Genomic DNA, 27,963 nt, shown 5'->3' on the forward strand with positions numbered 1-27,963 from the left:
CAGCTGGGCTGAGCAGGAAGGTGAGGAGCTCAGTGGCTCTGACCTCGCCGTTCCACATGCCAGCCAGACCTGGCAGCCCCAGGAGGTGCCCGGGCTGAGTGTGCTGATAGCAAGGCCATACTGGGCAGGGTTTGCTGCTCTTCCCCAGGGTGAACACTGGAGCCAAACAGGCCAAGAATGACTCGTCAACCAGAAGAAATGCCGAGTGAGGGAAAAGGTTGTTCTTGGGCCACGGAGTATGTTTGACCCAGCAAAGAGCATTGCATCTGGGAGAATTACAAGGCTCCTGTCACACAAGCAGGTCAGCACTGCTCTGTGGTGGGGATTTTGCCTGTGGCAAGTCTTTTCCTGTGTTCTGAACCCCCTTCTTGGGGGCAACCAGCATGTTTTGGCAGGGGTTGTGCCTCACCAGCTGGCCCTGTTCTTTCTCCTCTGCTGCTTCTTCAGCAGCACAGCTGAGGGTCTCCTCCTGGGCAGCTGCAGAGCTAGTCCCAGACATCTCTAATGGGCCCATTATGCCAGATGTGTTCACTGCTTTTGGAAGAAAATAGAACTGATTAACACCTGAGCTGGTGCACAAGGCTCGTTAAAGAATATTAACGAGCACATGCTGATTTGGAGAGCAGTTCTTACCATGCTGTCAAGCACACATGTTGGTTGGGTTCTTGGGAGGCTGGATGGCCTGGGGGGTGGCCATTGTTACCAGTCTTCCTAGTAAGGCTGCCACTTCATATCTGGGCCAAGCTATGATAAAGAGAGACGTTCGTTTTAGTTCCTGTGAGCGATGAGCTGTTGGTATCAGTCATCGCCTACGAGACAATACCCACATCCTAGGAAACGCTTGAGCTTGTTTCTTCAGCATGGTTGTCTCCTGTCAGACCCAACAGCTCCTGAGCACTTCACAGTACATTGCTGGTTGTAGCTGCAGATCAATTATTGCTGCTAAAGGAAAGGCTGTGTTTCATTGTGGATAGATATCGGGGTTGCCCAACACTCTGGAAGTGAGGTTTTGCTAAAACTCAGAAGAATTCTCTTTGTTCTGCACAAAACTTTGTGCTTCGCTTTATCACAGATGATGTGCTAACAATAACAGGTTTGTTGTGCCTATACCTTGGAGTCAGACTTTTCTCCTCATGAGTATGGGAAGCAGCATCACCAAGCCGTAAAACAGCTCCCTGCATTGTCCCCTTAGCCAGCATGCCTGAGAACGCATACTGTGACATCTGTTTTGGAGCTGGAGTCTTGAACGTCCCTGGTGAAGCAAGCTAAGCTATCTGAAATGTTCCCTGAGGATCTTTGCTGGTGGTATGTCAACAGGAATACGCCGAGAGGAATTCAACTGAAAGGGACAACACTCCCTGCAGATGCCTGCAGAGCCAGTTGGGAAAGGCTGCTGGGGGAACAGAAATGGTTGGACCTGTCATCAGCTGCTCAGCTGGGATCTCACTGGCTACCCATGTGTTGGAGCTTCTGGAGAGCAGCACTGCTCCTGCTAGAGAGATCTTCATCCAGGGGACTCCCCGAGCTGTCTGTGGACAATAGCACCAATCATGGTTCACATGGGCAGTTGGAAAGCGATGAGTGTGGGTTAATTGTTGTAACCTTCCCTTTCCACTGTGAGCTGTGTCCCTTCCCATCCAGACTCTCTATCAAAGGTCTGGTGCCTCTGCCCAGCCCTTGCCTCAGCTCTGCATTCCCCTGAGCCCGCAGCTGGCACTGTCCCTCCCTGCAGCAGGCACGGGAGCCTGGTTTGGCAAGGAGCGGTGCTGTGCTGCCAGAGCAGCTGGATAATGCTGCTCTCAGGCTATCACACTGCTGTGCATCAGCTCTGAAATGCCTGTAAACTACACACTGTCAATCCAGCTGTTTCTGGCAAGTTAGGTGTGAAATGGTCAGCTGGCTGCCCAGTCTGGGAAAGGTAAATTTTTCAGTAACCTCCCAGGAAAAAAGGACGTTTTTCCAGCAACCTCTTCTGCAGGAAGTGCCTCATACCACTGTTTCTTCACCTCTACCGTCACTTCTGCTGCAGCTTTGAGTGGAAGTGAATGGAAACTTGGTGAATTTGAGCATGATGTAGGGGTGGTTTGGGGTGGATGGTAGTAAACTTTTATGTTAACCCTTTCTGTTTTTCCTCCAGTGCTCACCCGGCGTCAGAGAGAGGCAAGAAATAAAGCTGCCAGTGGTGGAAGCAGCCCACCATCCTTAGACAATGACAAGTAAGTAGGTATGCCTGCTCCTCCAAGATTGTTTCTGTGCTTCTGTTCTGGCTTGACGAGGGATGTCTTTATTCCTGTACAAATGTTGGCCGTTGGCTTTATAACAGCGTTTCCCTAAGAAATTGCTTTTCCTCAGTACCTCTTGTTGCAGTGCTGGCTATGTTTAAACCAAAGCAAGAGGAATTTGCTGTCCTCAGGTTGTTTATTTTTGCACTGATTTCCTTTCAGCCCAATCCATGATGGGTCAGGGGCACATGGCTGCTGGGGGGGAGCTGTAGCTAAAATGATGCTAACTCAGCCAGTTTCTGATGGGAGGTTTGAGCTTGGTAACCCCGGGAAAAGAAGAGGCCAGGACACGGAGGCTGTCAACATGGCACCTGTAGTGATATTCTTAATTAAATTAGACTTTCAGAATAGCAGTGGCTTTGTTTAATCTCTCTCCATGCAGCCCCTCCTCCTGCCACCCACACAAAGCATCATAAGAGAGGATCTGACAGTAAAATCCCTGCTATGGAAGCAATTTTGCTGTTACAAACAGTGGATGGCAACATCACTAATGGAATTAGGCTAATTATAGAGAGGACAGCTTCTGTTTAGACACATTATCTGGGTAATCAGCACTGACTGGAAAGAAAATACGGGAAAAAGTGCTGCAGAGTTTTGCTCGATGGGGGCTCTCCATATGCATTTCAGAGCCTGGGGTGTTTCACTCAAAGAGTACCACTATCAAACGGAACACAATGTTGCTGGGGCTGGTCCCTGGGGGCTTTGTCTCTTCTTGGAGATAGTCCATTCCTGAATGTAGCTTCCCTCCTGAAGAGCCAGTGTCCTCTTCTGCAGGGTTCAGTCCCTGCTGAGAGCTGGTGTGGAAGTGAATGTAGCTGTGTAGATCTATGCCTGACCTTCATCTCCTTTCACCCAGAATAATCTTCTTCCCAAGAACACTCAGTTGTCCTGTGTGAGCCTGAGCAACTTCCACCCAAACGAAGGGGTTTGAGAAATAGGCTGAGCCAACCCCCCAGCAGGAGCATGTGCTCTGCAATTCCTCTCCCTGCATGGCATGATGTAAAATGGAGACAGTGCAGAGAAAGGCTTGATTTACTAGTCAGACAAGTTCATCCAGCCCTGGTAAAATGTCTCTCTGATTTAACACACTTGGTTTGCTTTTCAGGCAGAATTTAACTCCCCTTTGCAAAGCCCTTGCACTTCATTTCTGTAGATTCTGACAGGGTGCTTTATGTCTGGGGAGAAATCAGTGGTGTTTGAGATAGTTAGATGAGCAGATTTGATTACTGTCCCGCTGCTGCAGCAGCAGGATACAGAGGAACAGGCAGGGAAAACTGATAATCATTCAGTCTTTGCGATTGGTGCTGGCCTGACCCCACTGAGCGAGACTGGATTTGGTGACACGTCTTCTCCACGGCATGGCCTGGAGGAGGAGAGTCACTGCTGGCGGCTGGGAGCCCGGTGCAGGGTGAATCCTAATGCAGTGCTCTGTCCTTTGCTGCCTGGCAGGTGTGAGAAGTGCTACCTCTGTAAGTCACTGGTGCCACTGCTGCAGTATCAGAGGCACGTGGACAGCTGCCTTCAGGCTGCTAGGCAAGCTCAGGGAACCAGGAGGCTACGAAGAGCCAAGGTGAGGGGCGACCCTGCACACCATCCCCTTTGCTTTGTGCTGGGTGTGGGACTGGGTTGGCAGCAGGAACTATTTCCCTGGTTGGCAGGGATGAGCTGACCTGATGTAGGATTGCCTGTCCCTGTGGGCTGCTGTGGACAGAAAACTCGTTGCCCTCCTTCCCACGACGCTCTGTGAGAGCAAGGACTGGTCCCAGGGGTGAGCTAATCCAGCAGAGCTGCCAGCAGCCTCTCCATTGGGCAGGCAGCCAGGGCTGTCCTGCTGCCAGCCAGCACGCCTCAGTCCTGCAGCCTTCCTCAGCTGAATGTCGATGGAGTGGAGGCCAGTGTCAGGATGACAAACCTATCTGGATATCCACAAGCCCATTCCCACAGGGAAGGCTTTAGAGCCAGAGCAGGGGAAATTGCTCAGTGCTGGGAGGGAACAGCAGCGTCCCAGGAGAATTGTGAGGGAGTGAGTGTGGTGGAGGTGTGCTGGGTGTGGGGAATGTGCCTTGCTAGAGGAGGTGGGAGGCAGGAGCGTGGGTGGCAGCTGGCTCACAGTCACTCTCCAGGTGTTAGCCCCCACCGTTCTTTTTCCTGCTCATGGCAGTCCCAAGGGAGCACAGAGAGGGTCCTTCCAGGCCTTCCTGCTGGCTCCTGCAGGCAAAACTCTAGTGCTGCAGCTTTGCCTGTGCTCAGAAATGTGATTCACGGCATGAAGATGCAACATGATGTCTTAGTTTTGTATAATCCCTTAAATCCATCACAGACCTCAGCCCTTTGGGGATTGAGATGCAAATGATGAGATTTCTGGTTGATGATTTTGGCTGGGATACAGCCAAGCACTGTGTGGTTCAGAGTACTGCAGGGCATAGCTGCTCCTGCATGTGACCAGCTCTGTGGGGGCTGTTTGACTCTGTTCCTGTGCCCCACAGCTGGTTGGTGTGTGAGTCCTGCAAGCAGGCACAGGGTACGGGGGAAAGATGCTGAAGCCAGGGGGCTCTTTGGGAAGGCTCAGCAAGGCTCTGTGACCTCTGGCCGTGCCTTTTGTTGGGGTGGCAGCTGACTGGGGAAGCCTGGGCATGGGCTGGGCCATTACAAAGCTTCTTAGTGACACAGTTGGGCTTGCAGTTTCCTGCAACAGCCCATTTTGGGGTGATTTGCAACTCCAACGCCAAAGCCAGGATGCCAGTGTGTTCCAAAGGAGTTCTGGGGGTAGGGAGCAGCCAGGAGAGGGGACTTTGCTGGGCCAGGAAGGCTCAAAGCAGCCATGCCAAGTGATCTCCCCCTCGCATGTGTGACCAGCATGGCTGCATCTTCCCAGGGGCAGAGACAGGGCACAAGGTGTGTTCCTAGCCTGGCTGTGCCCTGAAGGAAGGCACTTTCCTCCAGTACCAGTACCCTTGGACAGAGTGGGATAGTCTGCCCTTGGACATACAGTGCTGGGGGATGTGTTCCAGCTGTGTCAGAGCCCCTGATGCCCCCATTTATCACAGCCCTGTGCTTGCTGGCTGGGCTTGGGGGTGGCATCCTGTACCCTGGCCTCCCTCTTTACCATGTTCTGCTTGACTAGCTGCTCTCTGCTGCCTCTGCTTTAGCGCTGGTTGGGCTGGGCACAGAGCAGTGCCCTTCCCGTGGGTGGCTGGAAGCCCTGGATTAGCAGCAGCCCCTCTTGTGCCCAGCCTGACCCTGAGGGCTGGGGGAACAAGTGCCCACAAGGCCATCCTGGCTAAGGGGTTCCCCTGCGGCAGCACTGTGATGGTGGTTCTCCTCTCCTTGCAGGACACTGGAAAGCAGGAGAGAGGACTCCTCAGGATGCTGGAGCTCTCGGAGAGCAAGTCTGAAGGTGGAAAACTTTCTATGCCAGCCTAGCTGGGTCAGGGCTGCCCTTTCCCAGTTGTCCCCTTTTCGTCCTGGCTTGGCCTGGGCTGTTCTGGGAGAGCAAATTCCCCTTGGAAGGGTCTGTTCTTTCTGAGCAGAGCAGGAGGCTGTGACTTAGCTGGCTGTCAACATTCCCCAGCTGGCTGCACACATTCCTGCCAGTACCCACTGGATATTTGCCCACTGGACCCACACCAGAGCCTTTGCAGGAATAGGGTGTACTCTGAACCATTGCACCAAGACATGTCCGGCTTCCTGGGGGATGTGGGAGGCTTCTGCTGTCCCTGTCTGTGCGCTAGTGCTTCCCTCCATGGATCCAAGGACAGGAGAAGAGGGGGGAGAGATGCTCTTGGCGGCACCCGTGGCTCACACCGGAGGGCTGACGTGTGCTCTTGTTGCAGGTGCTGACACGGGGACTCCCCTCACTGGATTAGGAGACCAAGAGTCCTCTCCCACACTCTCAGCTGCTGATGGAGAGCCGTCGGCAGACAGCCCCATCTCCCTTCAGCACCTTCCTTTCCATATCTCCCCTGCAAAACCCAGCATCTCCTTGGAAGCCATGGACGGTGTGGTGGACTCAGAGCCACGCATGGCTCTCCTTTCGGGCAGCCAGCAACGGCCCAAAGGCCGCCGGAGAAGGCACAAGTTCTGAGGCTGGCAATGCTGCAGGGACCCCCAGCAGATCCCTGTGACCCAGTGAGGGTCTTCTTGGCGCTGTATCCCTGCTTCACCTGCAGCCTTTGTCTCCCGCGCCCCTTTTATATGTTTTATACGACCTGTGCGAGGAGCGCTGGGTGGAGAAGCGGCTGTGTGTTTTATAGGTGCCTGTGCAGCTTTGCTCTCTGTTACAGAAATGGAAATATATTTATGTATGTTTTTATGAAACTGCAGCACCACGGCAGAGCTCTGCTGGTTTTCTCTGGGGAATGGGAGGGCGCTGGAGGGAGGAGAGGAGGAGCAGCAGACAGTGGGTCCCAAATCATACTTCCCCAGGCCTGTCCTGGAGCTGGGGTTGGTGGGGGGGCTGAGCCAGGGGTCTGCAGTGTCCTGTGCTCTATGCAGCAGCACAGCACTAACATTCCCAGCCAGGGAATAGCAGAGGGCACCTTGGTGCCAGCTGCCAGCCGCAGTCAGCGGATGCAAGGACCGGAGGAGCCACGGCCGCGGTGTCCCCGTGTCCTTGGTGTTTTCCCTGTCTCCGGGCGGTCGGCTGTACGCCCGCTCCCTGGGGCAGCGAGGCTTTGTTTGCCTCGCACCGGGCCTCGGAGGGACCTCCGAGAGCATCCTCACGGGGAACAGTGCGGGTGACCCATGCCTAATTAACGGGACGAGGTGGTGCGGAGCTCATTACACCCCGGGCTTTAAGCAGCGCTGCCGCCCGGCCGGGAGCGGGGAGCGGCCCCTCCCGCGGGTGGGACCCGGAGCGGCACCGCCCATTGGCTGCGGCGGGGCCGGCTCGCGGCAGGGCGACCAATGGCGAGCCGGGGCGCGGCTGTTGCCAGGGGGACGGCGGCGGCGGCGGCGGCAACGGCCCCGCCCGCGCCGGCACCGGCACCGGCCCCGCACCGGCCCCACCAACGGCCCCGTACCGGCCGCACACCCGCCCCGGCCACCACCGGCCCCGTACACCGGCCCCGTACACCGGCCCCAAACACCGGCCCCATACACCGGCCCCAAACACCGGCCCACACACCGGCCGCCGCCCCGCCACCATGGGCAGCCGCAGCCCCCGGCCCACGTCCCAACAGCGCCGGTCCAGCAGGGAGGACAGAGCAGACCAAAGGCGAAATCTGGGCGCGGACGACAGCCGGTACGTGGACCGGTGAGCGGCTCCTGCCCTGCGGAGACCGCTGTGGGGCTGGGGATGGGGCCGTGCAGGCTCCCCAGATCCCCTAGGCTGTTTCACGGGAGAGACTCTGGCCTCTTACAGGTCGCGGGGACCCTCTCCATGCCCCGCCCCCGAACTCGGCCCTATGACCATAATGGGGCAGAGCTGCCTCATCCACGATCGCAGAGGCAGTGTGAGGATACTGCACAGGGACGAAAATATGGACCCCTCATTGAGTATGGAGGTAGACACCAGGTGGGAGCAGAGCTAGGTACAACCCCACTGTGTGCCTGGGCAAGGGCAGGCAGTTGTCCTGTCCTGCTGGCCAGAGCTCAGTGGGTGACATGCCACCTCCCTCCATGCAGAGTCTCAGGGAGCATTCTGAGCCACCGCCGTGATAGTTCCCACACCACACCGGTAAGGCCCATCCCTGCTCCAGTCATTCCCTGCCCTTTGCCTCTGCACCTCTGCCCTAATGCACCATCCCCAGATACAACGAGCCCTGCGATCACTCAGCATCCCACTGGAGAGGCTGCATGTTATGAAGGGCCACATGATGGAGGACATGTGCAAGGGGCTGAGCCTCCAGACACATGCACAGGCCAAAGTGAGGATGCTGCCCACCTACATCTGCTCCACTCCCAATGGCACTGGTAAGGCAACCCAGCCTGAGGACGAACTGTTCTGCTACTGGCAGCCCTGCACACCTCACTGAAGTTGGCCCTGGGGGTGCTGGGGAGGGGTAAACCACTCTTGGATCAATTATGGGGTCCAAAAACTTCTCCTCTGCCACTCCCCAGTGCAGGGGCAGTAGCCAGAAGCTTGTTCCCTTGGCCTCTCTGAGAGTCTCAGGCTCTCAGGAGTCTCCCTCATGGGTGAGTGATGGTCCCTGAGACAGGGCAAGGAGCAGATTTTAGGAGATCTGCCACAGGGAAGGTCTCTGCCTGACACTGCCTCTGTTCCCCCACAGAGAAGGGCAACTTTCTGGTGGTAGAGCTGTGCCAGAACCAGGTTCGGACCATGCTGGTGACCCTCTACGGAGATGGAAACATGAGCCCCCACATGATGTACAAGATCTTTGACTTGCCAGAGGGCATCATGCAGGGCGAGGGGGAAGCGGTATGAGGAGGCCATGGCAAAGGGAGGCTGATGCTGGGCTGCCCAGCATCACGGAGGTTCAGCAGGGCTCCAGGATGGTGCTGGAGCGCCAGGCTGCCTTCCATAGCCTGGGTACTGGGTAAGGTGAGCAGCCCTTACTCCTAGTCATGACTTTGCAGCTCTTTGACTTCATTGCACAATGCGTGTCCCAATTCCTGACTGAGACCATCAGCTCTGAGACCAGAGAGACCACAAACCTCCCCCTGGGCTTTGTGTTCCCCTTCACCTGCCGGCAGACACAGCTGGACAAGGTAAGGGGGAGAGGCCTGTCCCAGGCTGTGACCACAGCACAGCAGCAGTAAGGAGAGGAACCATCCTGGTGCCAGACGTCAATGACTCTGCCACATGCTCTCCACAGGCAGAACTCCTCTCCTGGTCCAAGGGCTTCAGCTGCAGTGGTGTGGTGGGGAAGGACGTGGTGCAGCTGCTGCAGTCAGCCATCAATAAACAGGAGATGGGGTCCAGTGAGACGAATAGCAATTGGCTGTCCTCGTTGAGAGGCCGGAAATCCTCTCAGTTTACTCCTAGCCAGCTCTGCCACGTGGAGGTCGTTGCCCTGATGAATGACACTGTGGGCACCATGATGACCTGCAGCATGGAGGGGAGACCCTGTGAGGTCGCCGTGGTTGCAGGTCAGACTTGGGCACTGCATGTGCCATGGTGGTGGGTGTGGAGGGGCCGTGCTGGTGCTCAGCCCCGTCACTCCCCCAGACAAGGGGTCCAACTGCTGCTTCATGGCCGAGGCATACCTGGTGGAAACAGCAGAGGAGACCAGTGGGCGGATGTGTGTCAACACTGAGTGGGGCTGCTTTGGGGATGATGGCGTCCTGAATGACATCTTCACACCCTACGATGTACGCGTGGATGAGGAATCTTCCAACCGTGGGGAGAAGAGGTGCTCTTTCTCCCCCAGAAAGGACAGGCTCCCCATCTATCCTTGAGCATGTCAGGCCCCACCAAAAGGAGCACACATTCCCCTGCAATGCTCTTGAGTGCTCTTTAAGGGCCACGGAGTGCTGCTACAGATGCATGACTGATTTCCATGTGGTCTCAAACCCACGCAGGTTTGAGAAGCTGGTGGGCAGCCTGTACCTGGGGGAGATTGTCCGGCACGCACTGATTGCCCTGACCGCTGAGAAAGCTCTCTTCACTGGGAGTGATATTGCTGTCCTGAAGGAGAAGGGAGTGTTCACAATGCAGCATGTTCTGGATATCATCAAGTGAGTGTCTGAGGACCAGGAGCTGCCATGGGAGGATGGGGTGTGATGGATGGGTGTTCCTGGCTGCGAGCTGGTGAACCTGCAGGTGCTGCAAGGCTGTGATCTGCCTTCTAGCAACGAGGACGGCATAACTGAAGTGAAGAGGATTCTGGAGACTCTGGGGCTGCAGCCAAGCGAGCGGGATTGTGGCCGGGTGCAGCAGATCTGCCAGGCAGTGATGGGGCGCGCTGCCACTCTCCACGCCACTGGGCTGGCTGCCATCCTCAGCTACATGTGCCAGACTCGGGATTTGGAGTCACTGATGGTCAACGTGGGGATGGAAGGAGAATTGTACAGGGGCTACCCCAGGTGATGAGAAACAAAGGGCTCCCAGTGGAGTGCTACCCCAGTGGGATGCCTCACACCCAGCCCATGCTATCTTCTTCATCCTTGGCAGGTTTGAGGAGATCCTGCTGAGTGTGTCGAGGCTACTGGCCCCTGAGTGCATGCCCACCCTCCTGCCCTCGAGAGATGGTTCTGGGCGGGGTGCAGCCATGGTGACAGCAGTGGCTTTGCGCCTGGCAGCCCAGCGCCGTGAGGTGAACGAGGTGCTGGCCCCACTACGGCTCACCCGTGCTGACCTGGAGAAAGTCCAGGCACTGATGAGGGAGGAGATGGAACGGGGCCTGTGCAAGGAAACCAATCCCACTGCCTCTGTGCGCATGCTGCCCACCTACGTTACTCACACACCTGATGGCACTGGTAGGGGACAGGGACACTGGGAATGGGGAGGCGAGGAGGCTGTGGCCCTGCTAATGCACTGTGCTGGCTCCCCACAGAGAGAGGTGACTTCCTGGCGCTGGACCTCGGGGGGACCAATTTCCGTGTGCTGGTGGTGCGTGTGACAGAGGAGGGCATCAGCATGGCCAGTGAGATCTACGTCATCCCAGTTTCCATCATGCAGGGCTCTGGCGAGGCGGTAAGGCTGAGGACCTGTGACCAGTGGCTGGGGAGACGGGGTGGGCATTGCCTCCCTACTTGCTCTCCATGGGGCCACAATGGGGCTGGGAGAGGTCCCCCAGCATTGCCCCAGCCTAGGCCATGCTGACCATGGCCACTATCCACAGCTCTTTGACCACATCATCGACTGCATCATAGACTTCCAGATGAAGCAGAACCTGGTGACACAGATGCTGCCCCTCGGTTTCACCTTCTCCTTCCCCTGCCAGCAAGTGGGCCTGGATAAGGTGAGGGGGTGGCTCCAGCATCAGGACAGTGGGAAGGACTCCAGGATGTGGTGGGAGGCAGCTGCCCTGGCCCCTGCTCCTGCCACTCTTGCAGGCATTGCTGCTGACCTGGACCAAAGGCTTCAGTGCCTCAGGCTGTGTGGGAAAGGACGTGGTCCAGCTGCTGAGGGATGCTGCCCAGCGTAAACAGGTAAGGAATGTCTGGTGGCCTGGCCCTGTCCCCAGGGTACACCCTGCATCCAGGCAGTCTCAGCCCCTTGAGCTGTCTGGGTGACACTAGACTACATGTGTCCCCGTCTCCTGTTTGACAGCACTTAGGGATGCAGGTGGTGGCTCTGGTCAATGACACAGTGGGAACCATGATGGCTTGTGGTTACGATGACCCCAAATGTGAAATCGGCCTCATTGTGGGTGAGGAGCACCTCTGCATCCAGGAGGTCCCCCCTCTCCTCACCACCACTCTACTCCATGTGGCATGGCCACATGCCTCTGCCAGAACTGTGATGGGGGTGACACCAGCATGGGGCCTGCAGGGACAGGGACCAATGCCTGTTACATGGAGGAGATGAGGAACGTGGGCACTGTGGAGGGGGACCAGGGCCTCATGTGCATCAACATGGAGTGGGGGGCCTTCGGGGACAACGGCTGCCTAGACCACATCTTCACCCACTTCGACAAGGTGGTGGATGAAACCACCATCAACCCGGGCAAGCAGAGGTGGGTGTGGGCCCTGGGGCAGAGGGGGCTGGGAGCGGGTGGCTGTGCCTAGCTGAGGCTGTGCCTTGGGTAGGTTTGAGAAGCTCATCAGCGGCATGTACCTGGGCGAGATCGTGCGTCAGATCCTGATGGTAATGGTAGAGAAACAGCTCTTGTTCAAAGGCAGACCCTGCCCCAAACTTCAGACCAGGAACATCTTCAAGACCAAGTTCCTCTCTACTATTGAGCTGTGAGTGTTTGGCTCCCGTGGGTTCCCTGAACCTGGGGTGGGGGTATCAGAACCCCAGGAGAGGAGCCAGGCTACAGTGATGTGGCACAGGCAGGATGATGCTTAAGGGAGGGGGATAGTGATGGGGATGGAGACTCTGCTGCTAACAGTGGGACTGGTCTGGAGCAGCAACGGGCTGGCCCTGCGGCAGATACGGGCCATCCTGAACGAACTGGAGCTCGATGCCAGCTTTGAGGACAGCGTGCTGATGCGAGAGGTGTGCCAGGCTGTGTCCCTGCGGGCAGCCCAGCTCTGTGCTGCTGGCTTGGCTGCTGTGGTAGAGAAGATGCGGGAGAACCGGGGCCTGGACCAACTGGATATCACTGTTGGGGTGGATGGCACCTTGTACAAGCTGCACCCATGGTGAGTGGGGCCAGGGGTAGCAGGCACCTGTGAGGCATCCTTGCCCTATGAAGGGGTCTGTGGTGGGAGGCATCAGTCCTCACCCTCCCCTTCTGTCCTACCTAGCTTCTCCAACAACCTCCAGAAGACACTGAAGGACCTGGCACCCAACTGCAATGTGACCTTCCTGATATCAGAGGACGGCTCGGGCAAAGGGGCTGCGCTCGTGGCAGCTGTGGCCGATCGTGCTGCCAACGCCATGCAATAGCCACCATCCCAATAAAGCCCTTTGGTCTGCACTTCCAACTTCTAGGGGGATCATGAGGGGCATGGGGCAGTGCATGGCTGGGTGTAGCCCCACATAGCAATATATATCGAATTTATTTACATTCACGTCCGGCAGACCCCCCGCCCGCGGCACCGCTATGTACATAAGGCCAAGTGTAAATACTTGAATGCACTTAATACAGAATTAAAAAAACGGGCTTTACACAACACGGCACTGGGCCCGGGGCCACCTGGCCCCACACGCAGAGACAGCACGACGGCACCGCACGCACGACGCACACCCAGTGCCGCCCCAGTCCCCCACCGTGGGGCTCTGGGACCCCCGGGGCTGGGCTGAGTCCCGCTGCCACAGTGCTGGAGGGGTCTGGCTGCCATGGGGCAGGGGCATCCTGCCCTCCCAAGGGGGCCAGGCAACCTCCTCATGGCGCTGTGGGCCAGTAGGAGCCTGGTGGGCCAGCCAGGGCCCCCCTTAGCCCCATAGTGGTGGTCCCCTGCAACCCGCCATGCTCAACACTCGGCCTCGGAGAAGAGGGCACCGTCCTGCTTGCCGACCTCGGCCACGGCAGCAGCCAGCTGGGAGAGGTTGCCATTGGGGAAGTGCCGCGCTTCCCACAAGTTGAGGATCATGGCTGTGGGGCTGGCCTTCGAGGCGAAGAAGCTGAGATGGCTGGAAAGGGGACAGAGGGACCATGTCAAGGCACAGGGATGGATCCACATCCTATTACCAGCCCCCTGCTAGCCTCACCTTGTGCAGCAGCCCTCTCCCAGGATCCCACAGCATTCCAGCATCCATCCATAGGTGCAGGATGAGGCCAGAATCCCTGCCCCCATCCGCCATGCCACCCCATCCCCAGCACTGTCCTCAGTCTGCATTACCTGTCAAGGTTGAGCTTTTGTGCCAGTGTCCTCCAGTCAGCTCCCCGTGTGCCCGGCGGGTCCAGGCTGCTGATGATCTTTTGGCGGATGAGGAAGGGGATCTTGAAGGCACTGGGGCCCACCAGAGCCGGGGTGCCCACCTCATCAGGGACCAGCCAGTCTGAAAACCTCGTGTCCTAGGGGAGGGCACAAGCAGAGAGGGAAAGGAATGTGAGGCAATCCTATGGCCACCCCCAGGAGTGGCCCAGTCCTATCCTCACCTTGGCGATGTTGAAGTTGACGGTGAAGCTCTGCCCGTCTCCCTCCACCTGCCAGACCCAGATCTTGCAGGCCAGCTCACAGGTGCTGGTGCTCAGGCGCTCCAGGGTGAAGGTGCAGTGCAGGAAGGGCTGCAGCCCACTCCAGATGTGGTAGAAAGGGATCTCCTGCAGTGGGGTGACAGAGCTGGGGGTGTCAGAGTGGCAGGGACACCTCCCTACACCTCTATCCCCATCCCCATCCCCACACACTGGCCAGACTCCTCACCTGGTAGCTGGCGAGGAGCTTGCTCTTCCAGAGGGAGCTGGGCATATCGTGGATAGAGAGGCGCAGGTTGTGGTAGCTGTCCTTGAAGTGCAGCACCCGCGGGGCTCCGATCAGCTGCCCTCCCAGCTGCTTCTCCAGCTGGATCACCTCCTGCCAGCACAAGCAGCAGTCAGGCAGGAGATGCCGCACACCAGGAGCGCAGCTCTTACTCCAAACCGGGATGGGCAGGCTGGGGACCCCGGTACCTTGAGCACGTCCTGGGTGTCACTGAGGCAGTACACACGGATGTTGTACTCGAGCGAGGGGCAGGCGGCCGGCGCGAACAGGACCAGCTTGAGGCGCTTGGAGGCCGCCATGCTGAGGGACTCCCCGACCAGGGCGAAGCGCCCCAGCTGCTCCGTGAACACGTAGCAAGCCTGCGCTTCCAGCTGGCAGTAGTACAGCTCCGTGCACGGCTCAGCGCCCAGCTGCAGCACGTCCTGCGGCACCCAGGCAGAGATGCACCTCAGCCGTGGCTGTCCCTCCTCCATCCCTGAAACCCCTCGCCCCTTCTCACCTCCCACGTGCCCTCGCACGACTGCTTCTTCAGCCGGATGTTCCAGTTCTCAGCACTGGCTTCCACGCAGTGCCCCATGGCCAGGATGGCAGGGCGGGTGAGGAGGACCCCGGGGGGGCCACAGCTGACGATGGGGCTCAGCAGCGTCTGGCAGCCAGCTAAGGGCAGCCTGGGGCAGCAATGGGGGCGGCTGAGTCAGGACAGAACCCCCTCCAATAGCCCTGTGCCCCAGCAGCCCCAGCACCTACCTCACCTCCTCCTGCTTGTGCAGAGTCAGGTAGACCTCATAGATCTTCCCCCGTGGGATGGCATCAGGTGGGATGAGCAGGCTGATCCCTGGGTGGGAATGGGGGTGCAGGTAGGGGGTGAGCCTCATGAGGACCCTTCCTGGCCTGGGCAGTGCTCTGGAGTCCCCACCCCACTGTACCTGTGTTGGGGATCATGAGCCGCCCCCCCAAGAAGTTGAAGGTGCCATAGGCCATGTTGTTGGTGCCACGGGGCAGGGAGCGAAAGTAGCTCTGTGTGGAGAGCCGGGCCACGAAGTCAGCACCCTCGGCGGCGGGTGAGCTGTGGTGCAGCGTGTGCCTTCCAGCACCCAGCGGGCTCAGTAGGTGCCCGTTGGGCAGCTGGAGCTTGGCAGGGCCGTCCTGGCGTGGGCAGAGTGAGCCCTGGTAGGTCATGGTGGTGGTGCTGAGGTCTGGCTGGATGGTGAGCAGGCTGGGGTTGTCTGCAGCACAGAGCAAGCGACCGTGGCGCCAGGGCAAGGCAGAAACAGGGGGTCCCCACCAGGGGTGCATGGGCACAATCAGCTCGAGAGGGCATGGGGTACACAGTTCCTGCCCCATAGTGAGGACCCCATAGGGCAGAGCCACCACCCCTGAGGATCTGATCCTATGTGGCATAGAGCACTGACCCCACAGTTGGGGGCTCTAAGATACAGAGTCCCTGTCTCTAGGTCAGGGATCACATAAGGCAAAGAATCAACTCAAGACCAGGGATCCCACAGGGCACAGAACTCCACCCAGGGATGCCCTGTAGCAGACAGCCTGTGCCCAGAGACCCCCTGGCAGGTACGGCCACCTGCAAGTCCAAGGGACACCGTGTCCCAGTGTGGGTGCACTGTCCCTGCAACACTCACTCACCAGCCTTGCTGGGTTTGATGCTGACGGGCTGGAAGCCGGCAGTGAGGATGGAGGAATCGGCCACATCAGCGTCCAGGCCCCCCTTCTTGCGGCAGTACACCAGCACCCCCACCAGCAGCAGCAGCACCAGGCACACGGCCACGGCCACCAGTCCCACGTACAGTGCTACATCCTCTGCGCCGGAGGCAGCTGCGTGGGGCAGGGCATCAGCACTCATGGTCACATCCCGGCCCCCTCTCCCAGGAGACAGCCCTGCCATCCCCACCGTGCTCACCGTGGGTGCAGAGCTCGGAGGTGCAGTTGCGGGTGTCCAACTCGGGACCATGACAATCCCGGCCTCCGTTGCGTGGCGCTGGCTCCGAACACTCGCGGCTGCGCCAGTGGGTGCATTCGGCCCCGCACTCCGACCACTTGCTCCACTCCGACCAGGCGCCGTCCACTGCAGGCACAGCTTGGGGTCAGCGCCCTGCTGCCACCCCCCTTCCCTGCCCCGGGGCCGGCAGAGACGGACACACAGGGGAATCGGCGGACAAGACATCTGGTGGGGACAGGGACTGCAATGGGCGCAGTGGGGAGTGCAGCATCGGCACGACGGGGCGGTGGCGGTGCCCCGAGCAGGGCAGGTACCTGGGCAGAGGGTGGTGCAGGCGGTTTTCTGCACATTTTGGCCCTCACAGAAAGCACCCCCATTGAGGGGTGTGGGGTTGGTGCACGTCCGGCTCCGCTTCTGCCAACCCCGTCCACAGCTGGTGCTGCAGCCTGACCACTGCGTCCACGTCGACCAGCCGCCGTTCACTGGGTGGAGAGGGACCGGTCAGCGCCCTGCCGCTAAGGGGACGCAGGGAGGGACAGGACAGGGAGAGTGACACCAGGGCAGCGTGTTGGGGACTGGCGTGGAGGGGCCATACCGTAGACAGTGATGGCAGCAGAGGCGCTGCGGCGACGGGCCACGATGTTTTTAGCCACGCAGGTGTAGTTGGCAGTGTCGGCCAGGCGGGCCTGACGCAGCACCAGGCTGTGCTCTGGCGTCACGTAGACGTTGGCATCCAGTTCTGGATCCACCAGCTCCTCATTGCGCAGCCACTCAACCTGTAGGGCACAGGGACGTCACTGGGTGCCTGCCTGGGATCGCACACATCATCACCCCCCTGGGCGAGGGGTATCCTCAGCCATATCCCGTCCTGCCCAGCTGCAGGGACCCACCTCGGCCGGGGGGATGCCCTCGGGCGGGCGGCATGGCAGCACGATGCCCTGCTCAATGGAGACCTCCCTGGCTGTCGGCTCCTGCTCGAAGTTCTTGCGCAGATCTGGGGAGGCACAGGGGTGAGATGGGGGCCCGGGCCCAGCGCCCTGCACTCTGTCCAGACACCTGCAGACACTCACAGGCGATGCGCACGAAGGCTTTCTGGCTCTTGGTGGTGCCGGAGGAGCTCCAGGCTACGCACTGGCACCAGTACTCCTCCAGCCCAAAGATCTTCTCCACTTGCTGGCGGGTGACCTCGATGCGCACTTCCATCACTGGTAGCCCTGGGACCCGAGAGTGGCACGTCACACTGGCATGCCGGGAGCTGTCCCCATGTCCCCAGCCCCATGCAAGCTCCGCCGAGAGTGGCACACGTGGCTTCCCAGGAGCGGGGCTGGCACCGCCCCTCTTGCTGGCGCTCACCAGTGCTGCGGTCGGTGCTGTGCTGCGTAACGTGGTCACCTTGGTGCACCCACTCGCCATTGCACTTGAAGTAGATCTGGGTGGCAGGGGTAGCTCGGCAGGCCAGGCTCACTGCCTTGTTCTTCACAATGTAGACATCCTCCGGCTCCAGCTGGAAGTGCGGCAGCAGGTCCGAGGATGCACCAGATGCTGGGTTGGCCACAGTCGCGCTTTGCTGAGCACCTGTGGGGAGATGGGGCTCGGCCACCTCCACGTGCCCTGGCTGGGACATCACCCGCGGCGGCACAGCCACATGCCAGTGGCTCTGTGCCTCGCCACTGTCCCCTCCACCAGCAGTGCGGCAGCCCTCTCCCACCCTGCCATCCATCAGGGAAAGCAGCCACGCAGTGGCTGTGCCCGCTGAACCCTTGCCGATCCCTCATGTCCACACTTAGCACTAATGAAAAGGAAATGTAGTGTGACCAACAAGGGCCATCGCTCACGCCTCCGGGGCGCCTGCCACCCCCTTCTTCAGCACACCGTGAGGCACTGACCAGGGGCCGCATCCTGCCCTGCTGCACCCCAGAATGACACAGGGATGCTGGGCAAGCGGTGGTGACACGGCAGGGTGGCACAGCAGTGCACCCTATCCTGTGGCACTGACACCCACGCTGACATGGCACATGGGGGCTGGCTGTCCCCAGGGTGGTGAGGATGGCTCAGTGCTACACACACATGCCCCCATGGAGATATGACACATGGCACAAGTCCCACGACATCCACGCCGCCCAACCCAGACATGGCCAGGTGCCTCTTCTCCCCCCACCCCGCCGGTGCCTACTGCGGAAAGAGTTAATAAACCAGGGCCCTAAATAAGCATTTGATTAACAAACGATAAAATAGCGATTGTGTCACTGAATGAAGCTGTAATTGCTACTGCTAATTGGCTGGTTAGGATTTAATAAGCAATTAAATGGGATGGAATGCGCAGTAATTAAGTACCTTCGTTTGGCAACCACCAGCCACTCCCTATGTGCCCATGGGACCCCACTGCCTGTGCCCACCCCGACTGGCTCCCGCCTGGCACGGCCGCCTGCGTGACGGGAACGCGAGCGACACAGGGCTCCCTTGGGCTCTGCCCGAGTCCCCCAGGGAGGCTCCAGGCCCTGCTGCTCCCCCCAGCTGGCTCAGACCCCTCAGAGCAGGGGAGTGGGTGCCGACGAGCCCGCCGCGATGCCCGCCGGGACGGACAAGGTGCGGCAGCTAATTTACGCGGGGAAGATAAACGGCGACTATAACGCGCCGGTTATTACCCCATCAGCACTTTTACAATGTCACTGGCAATTAATTTAATTAAAACTCCTGTCGGGGATATACAGGCATTTCATATTTCACTGGTTTAACGACCCCCCCAGCCGCAGCCTGAGGCCGGCCCGGGGGTCACGGCACGGACAGGCTCTGCGGTCCCCGGCGCGGTGCTGTCCCTGTGCCGGCTGCGGCACAGCTCGCCGCATCACCCGCGGGTCCCATCGCTGTGCCTGCTACTCGGGCACCCTGGGTGCCCGCACTGCACTAGCCATGCTGGCACGTGGGCGCTGGGTAAATAAACCCAATTTATTTATGAAATGCCATGTTTGCTGCTGCACAGCATCGCGGCTGCCTCCCGCCCGGGCGGCTGTGGCAGACGCGCCGGGTGAACTGTGCTGCGGGACCAGCTTTTTAATCACACGTGAAATGAGTACAGCGATTGCCGAGCTGCGTGTCTATCCATCACGGCTGAGTGGAGGGGCGCAGGAAGCCTGGGACCAGCAGCAAGGCATGGAGGATGCAGGATGGGTACGGAGCCCCCCCAGCTGCCCACCCAAGCGTGCTGCTGGGTGCCTTGTGGACGGGGCGGGGGGGAGCATGGACAGCAAACAGAGCTGGGGATGTGCAGTGAGCGGCAGAGCCGGCGTGCTGCCCAGCCCTGGATGTCCTGCTGCTGAGCGCCGTGCCAGGCACTGATGAGGCTCTGTGCTGTGGTGTGGGCATGGATGGAGCCATGGGGCACAGCCAGGAGGCTGGAGCTGGCATGGAGCTCCATGAGGAAACAGAGGGACTGTGGTCTGGGTGCCCCACGCACTATAGGCACCCCCTCCATGACGGGTACCCTATACACCGTGGGCTCTGCACGCACTACGAGCACCCCACGCACCCTGCGACCATCCAATGGACCATGGCCACCCCACGCACCGCGGTTACGCCAAACACCTCGGGGATCTCATGCACTGTGGGCACCCCACACTCTGCAGCCACCTCCATGCACCGCGGGCCCCCCATGTCCTATGGCACCCCCCCCAGTGTGGCACCCCCAGCCCGTGGGTGCGGGCCCAGCGTGGGCGCCGTGTGGGCAGCGGCCCCCCACGTGGCGCGTGCCGGCTCCCGCATCCGCCTCGCGCTCACCTGCCGCTGCGTTGTCATGGAAACAGGCGAGATGCTTATGTCACCTTGGCAAAGGGAACCGGGGAACTTCGGCGGGGACGGGGAACAAGCGGACGGGGTGTGGGGGGGGTCGATGGGTTCCACACACCCCTCGCCCCCCTCCTCACCGTGGCAGGGCACAGCCTCGGCTGCTCTCCCTGCAGCCAAAGGGGTTTCTGGGAGCACAGTTTGTTCCAGCGCCGATAAATCTCAGCCGGTAAAGTCGGTGCATTAAGCAGGGCTTTAATATCAATTATCCCCCCGCAGGAGTGGTGCCTGATGGAGGGGAAGGGTGGTGGGCTGGGAAGGAAGTCTGCGACACCCACCTCAGGGTGCAGAGGGGATGGGGACACCCCGCTGTGAGCTCTGAGCACCCGCCCCTGCCTTCATCACAGCACTGTGGGACCCCCAGCTGCTCCTACCCCCCATGTGCAGAACTCCTCCTGTTCCCTGCCACCACAGGTGGTCACACAGCCTCTCACTATAGCACCTGGGCTCCCCAGCAGCAGAGACACCAGGTGTACTGGTGTTACTGGACAAGGAGAGACCGCAGGACACTGCACTGCACACTTTGGGGGGAGGGAGGGGGGCACGGACAGAACACACCAAGCTCCAGTGGGTGCCTCAGTATGGTCCCTCTGGTGCTCAAGGGGCTGATCCTGCCTGGGTGACGGTGCCAAAGTCCCCAGTGGTGCCGGGAGCAGCCTGGTGGGTGCCTCTGTACCTGCCGCGGGGAGACACTGAGAAGGTCAGCGTGCTCTTGGCGAGGAGAGGCTGCCCGCCGGTGGCTGCGGCAGTGCCAGCCCCAGCACCAGCACGGCCGGTGGATGCCCACCTCCCTGGCAGGGAGCTGCCTCCAGTGAGACAGTGCTCCAGTGCCACGGTTCTGTCTGAACACTGTTGCCTACCACATCATCCACCCTCGACAGGACATCCCACCCATCTTCCCTCTGCTCCCATCACCTGCATGCTCTCCTGCCTGCTGCTGCCACTCTGGGGGTTCCCACAGCAGCGTGGGGCCCTCAATGCCAGCACCTGCCTCCACCACTGTGCTCCTCTGTGGACCTCCCCGAATCCCCGTGGGCTTTGTAGCCGGCAGATTCGCTCCCAGCTGGTGCCCCATCCATCGTGTCTGTGCCAGGCCTGGCACACCATTAACATGAAAGATTTCCTCGCACTTTGCCGGCGCTCGGCCTGCGCCCCAGCAGCAGGTAATTAAAGCCATAATTGCTGCTGATTGCTCCGGCCTTAACGAGGGAAGAGTGGGCATCAGAAGGAGGGTAGAGGGTGCTCATCTGTTTCCAGGGGAGCCTGGGGGTGCCAACCCTGCATGCAGGGGTGCCCGTCACTGGCACTTTACTCTCTGCAGGGTGCAGAGAAGGGAACTGGCGCAACTCGCCACAATCAAAAAGCTCGTCTGAGGCTTTGAGTTGGGCACCATCCTGCTGGAAGAGGCTGGGTCTGAGCCAAATGAGCTGGTGCTGTCCCTGGGAGACCCCTCAGCCATGGGCCCCAGCATCACACAGCACTGCCCTGCTGCTCTGACCCTCACCTGAGGCATCAGAACATCAACAAATGCTTCCCTTGCACCCACCTCTCCACCCCACACGGTCCCACAGCAACGCCAAGCAGGTGCCAGTGCCAGCGTCGGCTGGGCAAAGAGCCAGCAGGTCGGATGCCAATGCTGGGCAGCAAGACCTGGCTCCTGGCCAGCCTGGCGCGTGCTGAGCACTGGGGACGATGCGACTTATGGCACATGATGCCAATGCAGCCTCCACGCTCCAATGGACACCGTGTTCCTGGGGGTGCCCCTGCTGCCATGGGACCGTGTCCCCAATTTTCTGGCATATCCCCACAAGCTGGCCATTGTCTGGGCCCCTCAGGCGTGTGGCCCACGTGTGCCAGCCCTAAGGCCACGGGGGAGGCTGGGTGGAGGTGCCTGTCTCCCGGTGAGTGCCTGGCAGCGTCTGGGTGCTGATGAAGCGAGTGCTGGTTGTGAATGAATTAGGCGGGTTTGCATGACAATGGAGCTGCCTAATTACGGATTTGAGCTGATATTGCTCTCCCCATTACATGCAATTAGCATGTGCCAGGGCGGGCAGGGCTCCCAGCGCCCGCCCTGGGCTGCACGCCCTGGCTATGCCCGCATGTGACCCACGCTGCACCATGCCCGGGGTCTGAGGACAATGGTGCCAGGGCCACCAAAGACAGCCGGGGGTGGCAGCCCCTCCCCAGGGACCACCTCTGCCTGCTTGAGGGCTACCAGCCCCGGCATCCAGTGTTGAGCATTCTTCTCCATGCACACACAGAGCCGGGGCTGAGAGGGGACATGTTCCCATCCAGCTCTGGGTAGCTGAAGAGCCCCACAGCCCCCTGAGCCTCTGTGCTGGCAGGACTCTTGCCAAGACTTGCCAGCCCCTCTCAGCAGCACGGCATGGGGAAGGGGTCCCGTGCTCAGTGGAGGATGAGGGGGTCCCCCAGCCCAGTCCAGCACTGGGATGGTGGGGGGCACAAGACTGGCCCAGTGCAACGTGTGGGAACTGTCGCTGGGGTCTCGATCCCGGGAAGCCGAGTGGGTTTCCGGGCTCTCCTTTAAGTGACAACGAGGAGCAAAAGCTCTGGCCAAGCCCTGGCCCCACCGGGAGAAGTGTCAAGGTCACGCTCAGTCCTTCATCCCACCTGAACAGGCAGGAGACAACAATCCCAGGTGTCAGGATCCAGCCCCACAGTCTCTCCCCTCTCACTCACAGGTGTCACCCAGTGGTGATGGCAGCCCTGGCACCTCACAGCCCCATGGCAACAAGGGCTGGCTGAGGGTCCCGGGACCTGAGAACCCCATTCTGCAGAAGCCCCAACAGAGCAGGGACTGAGGGGCCATGGGGAGCCACCTGCCTGACATCCCCGCAGAAGCAGCACCCAAAGAACAGGCAGATGGCAGAGCCAAGGGGTACTGGGCACACTGGGACTGACTGGACAAGGACAGGGTCCCAGTGTGCCTAGTTTGGAGTCAACCCACCTCAGCCTTCCCATGGGCAGACATGCAATACACGGACCGGCGATTGTGCTGACAGAGCAGTGCTGGCACGGAGGGTACAACCCTGGGCACAGGGAAGAGGGGACAGTGGGACATGCACAGCACTCAGTCCTCATGCCAACATCCCTTGGCATCAGTAACAGGGTGGTCTCGTGTGCTGCTGGCCACCCAGGTGGGCCAGGCTGAGTGATGCTGGGAGTGCCCAGCCCCTGGTGGCACCGTCAGCATCCCAGTTCCCTCCCGCAAGCACCTGCCAGGCTCCGCACGGTTTGATGTAGTGCCAGCCCCGCGTGGCACCGAGCCAGAACAAACAGCCCTGGGCAGGCTGCGTCTGCCGCGTGCTCGTGCTGACAGCCGGCACGGCAGCTTCCCGGTGCCCGGCACACGCCAGCCCTGCCTGCCACCCTGCACTCCTGCCTGCCCCACGGAGCCACCAGTGCCCAGCCGGGCACAGGTTGTAGGATGCTGCACGATGCAACGACCTGGGGTGCCAGGCTGTGGGGCATCAGGCTGTGGAGTGCAGTGGTTGGGGGCTGTCTGCTGGAGCCCGGGGATCCTTGGCAGCCCAGTGAAGTCAGCAGCACAACGTGGCTTGTGCGTGGTAAGAACAGATGCCGTGGCCCCGACCAGAGGAGCTGGAGCAGGAACCGCTGTGAAGCTGGGGCAGGAGATGCCCTAGGGCCTGGCACTGGCTGCAACGATGCCAAGGGGAAAGGGCCCACGGCACAACATGGCCAGGGGCAGCTCTTGGGAAGGACTCTGCCCCTCTGCCCTTGCCCACCTGCCAGTGCAGCAGCCAAGCAGCCCCCTACCTGGGGACCTCACCCCTCACTGCTGCCCATGGGTGACCCCCAGTCCTCGCTACTGTTCTCGCCCTTCCCCTGCAGGCACCAGCGGGTGGGCAGCCCACAACCAGGGATGCTGCTCCAACAGCAGGCAGGGGCCCTTTGCCTGGCCACCTGGGCTCGCTGTCCCCAGCCTGTGGCTTGACGACCCTGGTGAGGGGAGCCGTGCCATGCCACGCCGTGCCACCCTGTGCCATAGCTTGCCAGGCTGGAGCAGAGGCCCAGCCCTGCCCCGTTTGTGCCAAGCAGTAGCTGTGCAGGTGACTGGGCTCAGTCGCGCCGCGGCCGGCTGTGAGCTGCCTGCCAAGAGAGCGATGGGAACCAGCACCACACTACACTGCCCGAGCCGGTGCTGGCACCTCCGAGCTCCTCACACCTCCTGTCACAGGGCTGGCATGGGGTGCTCTGGTGCACCCTCTGCCCTTCTGCCTCCCATCTCCATCCATCCTCACACTTCCCACGGGTGCTATGGGGACAGCCGTGGTCCCTGCCCAGCTGGGGTTCGGTACCCAAATCACCCTCTATATAGGGTCCCCTGTACCCAAGGGGTGCCCACCCACCGCGCCGTCTCTGCAGCGTCCCCCTGCAGACGGGGCCATGCTGGGAACGCAGAGTCTCTAGGGATGCCCAGACGTTTGCGGGGAGCATTGGGGCTGCAGCTCCTTTGGGTGTCTGCCATGCCCACCAACGCACTGAAACCATGCTAGGGGACATCTCCGCTGGCGAGTGGAGGGTCAGTGGCCCGGGACCCCGGGGCGCAGAGGGGGAGTCCCCCCCCCGCCCCGACCCCCCGCAGAGCTCACGTCCAGCCTCGCGCGGCTCCCCGCCCCCAGCCTGGTCCTTTGTCTGCAGCCGCCACTTCCCGTCTGCCGTGACACCTGCCAGCGGCCGCCAGCCCCGGGCACCCACCGTACTCCCGGCCAACGACCCCACGGACCGACCGCTGGAGCGACCAAGCCCCGGGGCTCCACCCGGCCGCTCCCGCCCCTGCCGGGTCCTGCCCGGGGGGACATTGCCGGGGGCAGCCGTGCGCTGGACCGACCGCGTCTGCAGCACCACCGATACAGTCCCGCATACTCCCCGCGTCACGACCACCCCCGCGCACCCCCGCGGCGTGACAGCATCCTCCGAGCTATCCCGTCACCGCGATCCCCCGTGTCCCGGCCAAGTGATGGCAGCGGCAGGAACACTGTCAGCGGCAGGGATGCTGTGCGTGGGGCAGGGACACCACTCGTGGGGCAGGTGCGCTGCGGACACCTCTGCCCGGCTCTGGTAGGGCCCCGGGGGAGTGGAGCCGTGCGGGGAGCCCAGGTCCCCCCCCCGTGTGGGCAGTGTCCGGGGCAGTGCCGGCGGGACACGCGTGTGCGGCCACGCTTGGGCAAGGGGCGGGGGGCGGCAGTGCCCGACGTGGGGCGGGGGGCACATCCCCGGTCCAGGAGGGCGCTCCACCAGCACCCGAACCGCCAACAGCCAGCGGGCATCCCGCACGGCGAACGAACGGCCCCAGTCCCCGGGAGGGTACGGGCGTCTCGCAGGACGCCCACCCGCCGCCGCTCCCCGGGTGACCTTGCTCGGCGCCCAGTCCCAGTGCCGGGTCCCCCCTCCCGCCCAGAGCGCGGTGCCCGCGGGAGGCGCGCGGTGACTCACCGGCGGCGGCGAGCAGGGCAGCGGCGAGCAGGGCACCGAGCGGCCCCGGCGCGGCGGCGGCAGCGGCGGCGGCGGCGGCGGGGGGGGCCCGGCGGCGGGGCGGCCGCGCACCCATGGCGCGCCCCGCGGAGCGCTGCGGGGCGAGGGAGCAGGGCGGGCCGCGCTCCGCGCCGCCCTCAGCGGGCCATGGCGCCCCCGCCACCGCCACCGGCCCCGCCGCGGCTGCCGCCCGCCGCCGCGCCGCTCCGCTCCGCCCGGGCGCCGCCAATGCGGGGCGGGAGCGCGGACCCGCCCGCGGAAGGGACGGCGCAACAGCTGGGCGCGCCCCCGCCGCCGCCCCCCGCCCGCAACGCCGGCACCGCTCCCCCCGCTGGCACTGCACCCCCTCGCCTCTGCACACACCCGAGCCGGCACGGGGGGACCGTCCGCACCGTCCCCGAGTGCAGCGCAGCCCGGCTCTCCCGGTTTGCATCCCCCCCGGGCACGGAGCATCCCCCGGCACGGCGTCACTCCCCTCTCCGGGACGCCCGCGGGCTCTGCACCCCCCGGGACACCCCCCGGCAGCTCACACCTGCTACGCGCTTCATCTCCCTTCCACACCCCACTCTACCCCAAGCCTCTTCTGCACCACCAGGTGATGTCCACTGATGGTCCCCTGCCCAGTCTGGCACCCCACTGAAAATGTCAGAGAAGAGGGACCACAATCTTGGCGGCACCCGTGGGGCTGCATCTTACAGCCGTACACAGCCGTCTGGCCACAAGGTACCCCAAAGTAGCCACACTGAGTGTGGCCGCAGATGTGGCCCCTTCCCTCTCTGTCCCCTCCCTGCACCCTGCCAAGGTGCCCACAAGCAGTGCTGCCTTCACCAGTGGGCAGTTGCAATGTGGGCAGTTGCAATGGTGCAAAGGTCAAAGGGGGTTAAGGCTGTACCGGGGTGCCCAGAGTGCTCTCCAAACCCTGTGGCAGCCAAAACCTGCGGCATGGCAGCCCTATCCCCAGCAGCAGGGGGCCAGGCAGTGTCTCCCAGTGTCGTGCAGCAATAATTTCATTAGCGGCATCAGGAACAATTAACAACTGCTCTGATGCCTTCAAGAGCTGAAGAGTGTGAAGCCAGCGCAGCTCTCCCGGGTGGCACCAGCTGTGTCGTGGCCTCCTTCCACCCCAGCACCATGCTGGCAGTGCAGGCAGAGCTGAGCCCACTGCCAGCACCGCTCCAGGATGAGGCCAGAGCCATCTCCCATCATCACACACCTCCCAGGACCTCCTGTGCCAGTGCAGTCCTGGACCAGCCATGCACACAGGTAGGGCAGTGATTGTGGGGTGACACCCCATTTTCACCCTACTGTGCTGATCCAGGCAGATCCATGAGCCCCAGGACATTTGCCTGGACATTGGTGGGGGCCAGTGGCAGAGGAGACCACCAGCCCCTGTAAGCAGAGCTCTGGCACAGCAATAACAACCCTCCTTCAGGCTGGCTCGTTATTACTGATGGCATTTGCATGGAAACAGGATGTTTTTACTCCTTGCGGCTCCATCTGCTCCTGCTGAAGTCACCGCTCTGCACATGAGCTCCGGGGGGCTGCCATGGGAACCGGGGCGAGCTCCCCCGCAGCGCTGGGACCCCCAGCTCGGGCTCCCACGGTGGCCAAACGCCCCAGGCAAACAGCAGGGTAGGGCAAGATGGGGGTACCCAGTACAGATGGCACCTGAGGTGGGCGCCCAGCACGGTGCTGCCCTGGGGGGAGGGGGCTGGGGGTCCCAAGTGTGATGCCAGCCCCATCTGCTCCTTGCACCTCTCTCCCGGGATGGCTTCCAGCTCCTGCTCCTGGCACTGCGCTGCCAGTGCCAGCAACAACACTCCCACCCCCTGGGCACCCACTGCATCTTCCCTGTCCCAGTGCCCAGCCGGGGGTGCTGCTGGTGCCCATTCCAGCCTCAGCTTCCCTCAGTTCCCCTTGCCATGTGCTTGTGCTGCTCGGTGCCACGGAGGTGCCATGCCAAGGCTGTGTGGTGTCACCCTGCATGTCCCTCCTCTGCTGTGGGCCAGCACGGCTGGGTCATCAGTGGAGAAGTGACAGGGTGCACTGACGAATGAATAAACTCTAATTAATACAGATTGGGGAGATCACTTTTAATTCTGCTTGCTTTCCCTCTTGCTGAGGAGAAACTGAGGGGATGGATGAGCCAGATCCTGCTCTACAGCTGCCAGAGCCCTGAGTCCTGCTGCCAAGGGTCAATGTCTGCCTGGCTCATGCCCATGGAGGCATCTGGGACCCCTGACCACCTGCCAGGGGGCTGTGAGGGGCTGCAGCACATGGGGAGCCACGGGAATCAGAGTCTTTGAGGAGTAAATTGCAGTGCCTGGCTGGCCCAGTGCCTCCAACCCACATGCTCAGCATCTGGGTGTCCTGTGAACCCCAGGGAGATGCCAGAAACTCCGGTCCCACTGGGTGCTGTAAATGGATTATTAC

The 27,963-nt window shown here is 61.2% G+C and overlaps 3 protein-coding genes across 8 annotated transcripts in view; 2 read left to right on the forward strand and 1 right to left on the reverse strand.

The window, feature by feature from the left end:
* The window catches only part of UIMC1 (ubiquitin interaction motif containing 1), a 39,463-nt gene extending 32,859 nt beyond the window's left edge, over positions 1-6,604 (forward strand). For 2 of the 4 annotated variants that reach the window (XM_014875977.2, XM_014875978.2), the window contains exons 10-13: positions 2,138-2,216; positions 3,732-3,852; positions 5,616-5,679; positions 6,116-6,604. In XM_014875977.2, the coding sequence (XP_014731463.2) occupies positions 2,138-2,216; positions 3,732-3,852; positions 5,616-5,679; positions 6,116-6,366 (515 nt within the window). In that variant the 3' untranslated portion in view covers positions 6,367-6,604. Of the gene's footprint in view, positions 1-2,137; positions 2,225-3,731; positions 3,853-5,615; positions 5,680-6,115 lie in introns of all 4 variants that reach the window. The other 2 variants (XR_015806951.1, XM_088173528.1) reach the window with 2 other exon arrangements.
* A 978-nt stretch (positions 6,605-7,582) lies between these two features.
* Positions 7,583-12,779, forward strand: HK3 (hexokinase 3). The gene is made up of 18 exons (XM_014875902.2): positions 7,583-7,797; positions 7,908-7,959; positions 8,033-8,195; positions 8,513-8,661; positions 8,820-8,951; positions 9,059-9,332; positions 9,412-9,595; positions 9,765-9,920; positions 10,035-10,268; positions 10,357-10,661; positions 10,739-10,878; positions 11,027-11,146; positions 11,241-11,336; positions 11,458-11,557; positions 11,680-11,863; positions 11,937-12,092; positions 12,261-12,494; positions 12,600-12,779. Exons 1-18 carry the CDS (start codon positions 7,688-7,690, stop codon positions 12,739-12,741), a joined length of 2,931 nt encoding a protein of 976 aa, XP_014731388.2. The 5' UTR covers positions 7,583-7,687; the 3' UTR covers positions 12,742-12,779.
* Positions 12,780-12,835: 56 nt separating this feature from the next.
* Positions 12,836-25,606, reverse strand: UNC5A (unc-5 netrin receptor A). Of its 3 annotated transcripts, XM_088173938.1 has the most exons (16): positions 25,492-25,606; positions 17,527-17,748; positions 17,244-17,387; positions 17,064-17,167; positions 16,769-16,949; positions 16,488-16,655; positions 16,135-16,299; positions 15,861-16,049; positions 15,146-15,445; positions 14,967-15,054; positions 14,719-14,887; positions 14,408-14,641; positions 14,163-14,312; positions 13,898-14,062; positions 13,638-13,813; positions 12,836-13,428 (listed from the first exon to the last, which is right to left on the reverse strand). In XM_088173938.1, the coding sequence occupies exons 1-16, from the start codon at positions 25,604-25,606 to the stop codon at positions 13,269-13,271; spliced, it is 2,730 nt and encodes a 909-aa protein (XP_088030064.1). In that variant the 3' UTR covers positions 12,836-13,268. The 3 variants fall into 3 exon arrangements, with proteins under 3 accessions (XP_088030064.1, XP_014731462.2, XP_088030065.1); XM_014875976.2 differs by lacking the exon at positions 25,492-25,606 and having other exon boundaries at positions 17,527-18,619; XM_088173939.1 differs by lacking the exons at positions 16,488-16,655; positions 25,492-25,606 and having other exon boundaries at positions 17,527-18,617.
* Positions 25,607-27,963: the final 2,357 nt, after the last annotated feature.

The sequence above is a fragment of the Sturnus vulgaris genome, chromosome 15, assembly GCF_052056855.1.
Source record: "Sturnus vulgaris isolate bStuVul1 chromosome 15, bStuVul1.hap1, whole genome shotgun sequence".
Classification (NCBI taxonomy): Eukaryota; Metazoa; Chordata; class Aves; order Passeriformes; family Sturnidae; genus Sturnus; species Sturnus vulgaris.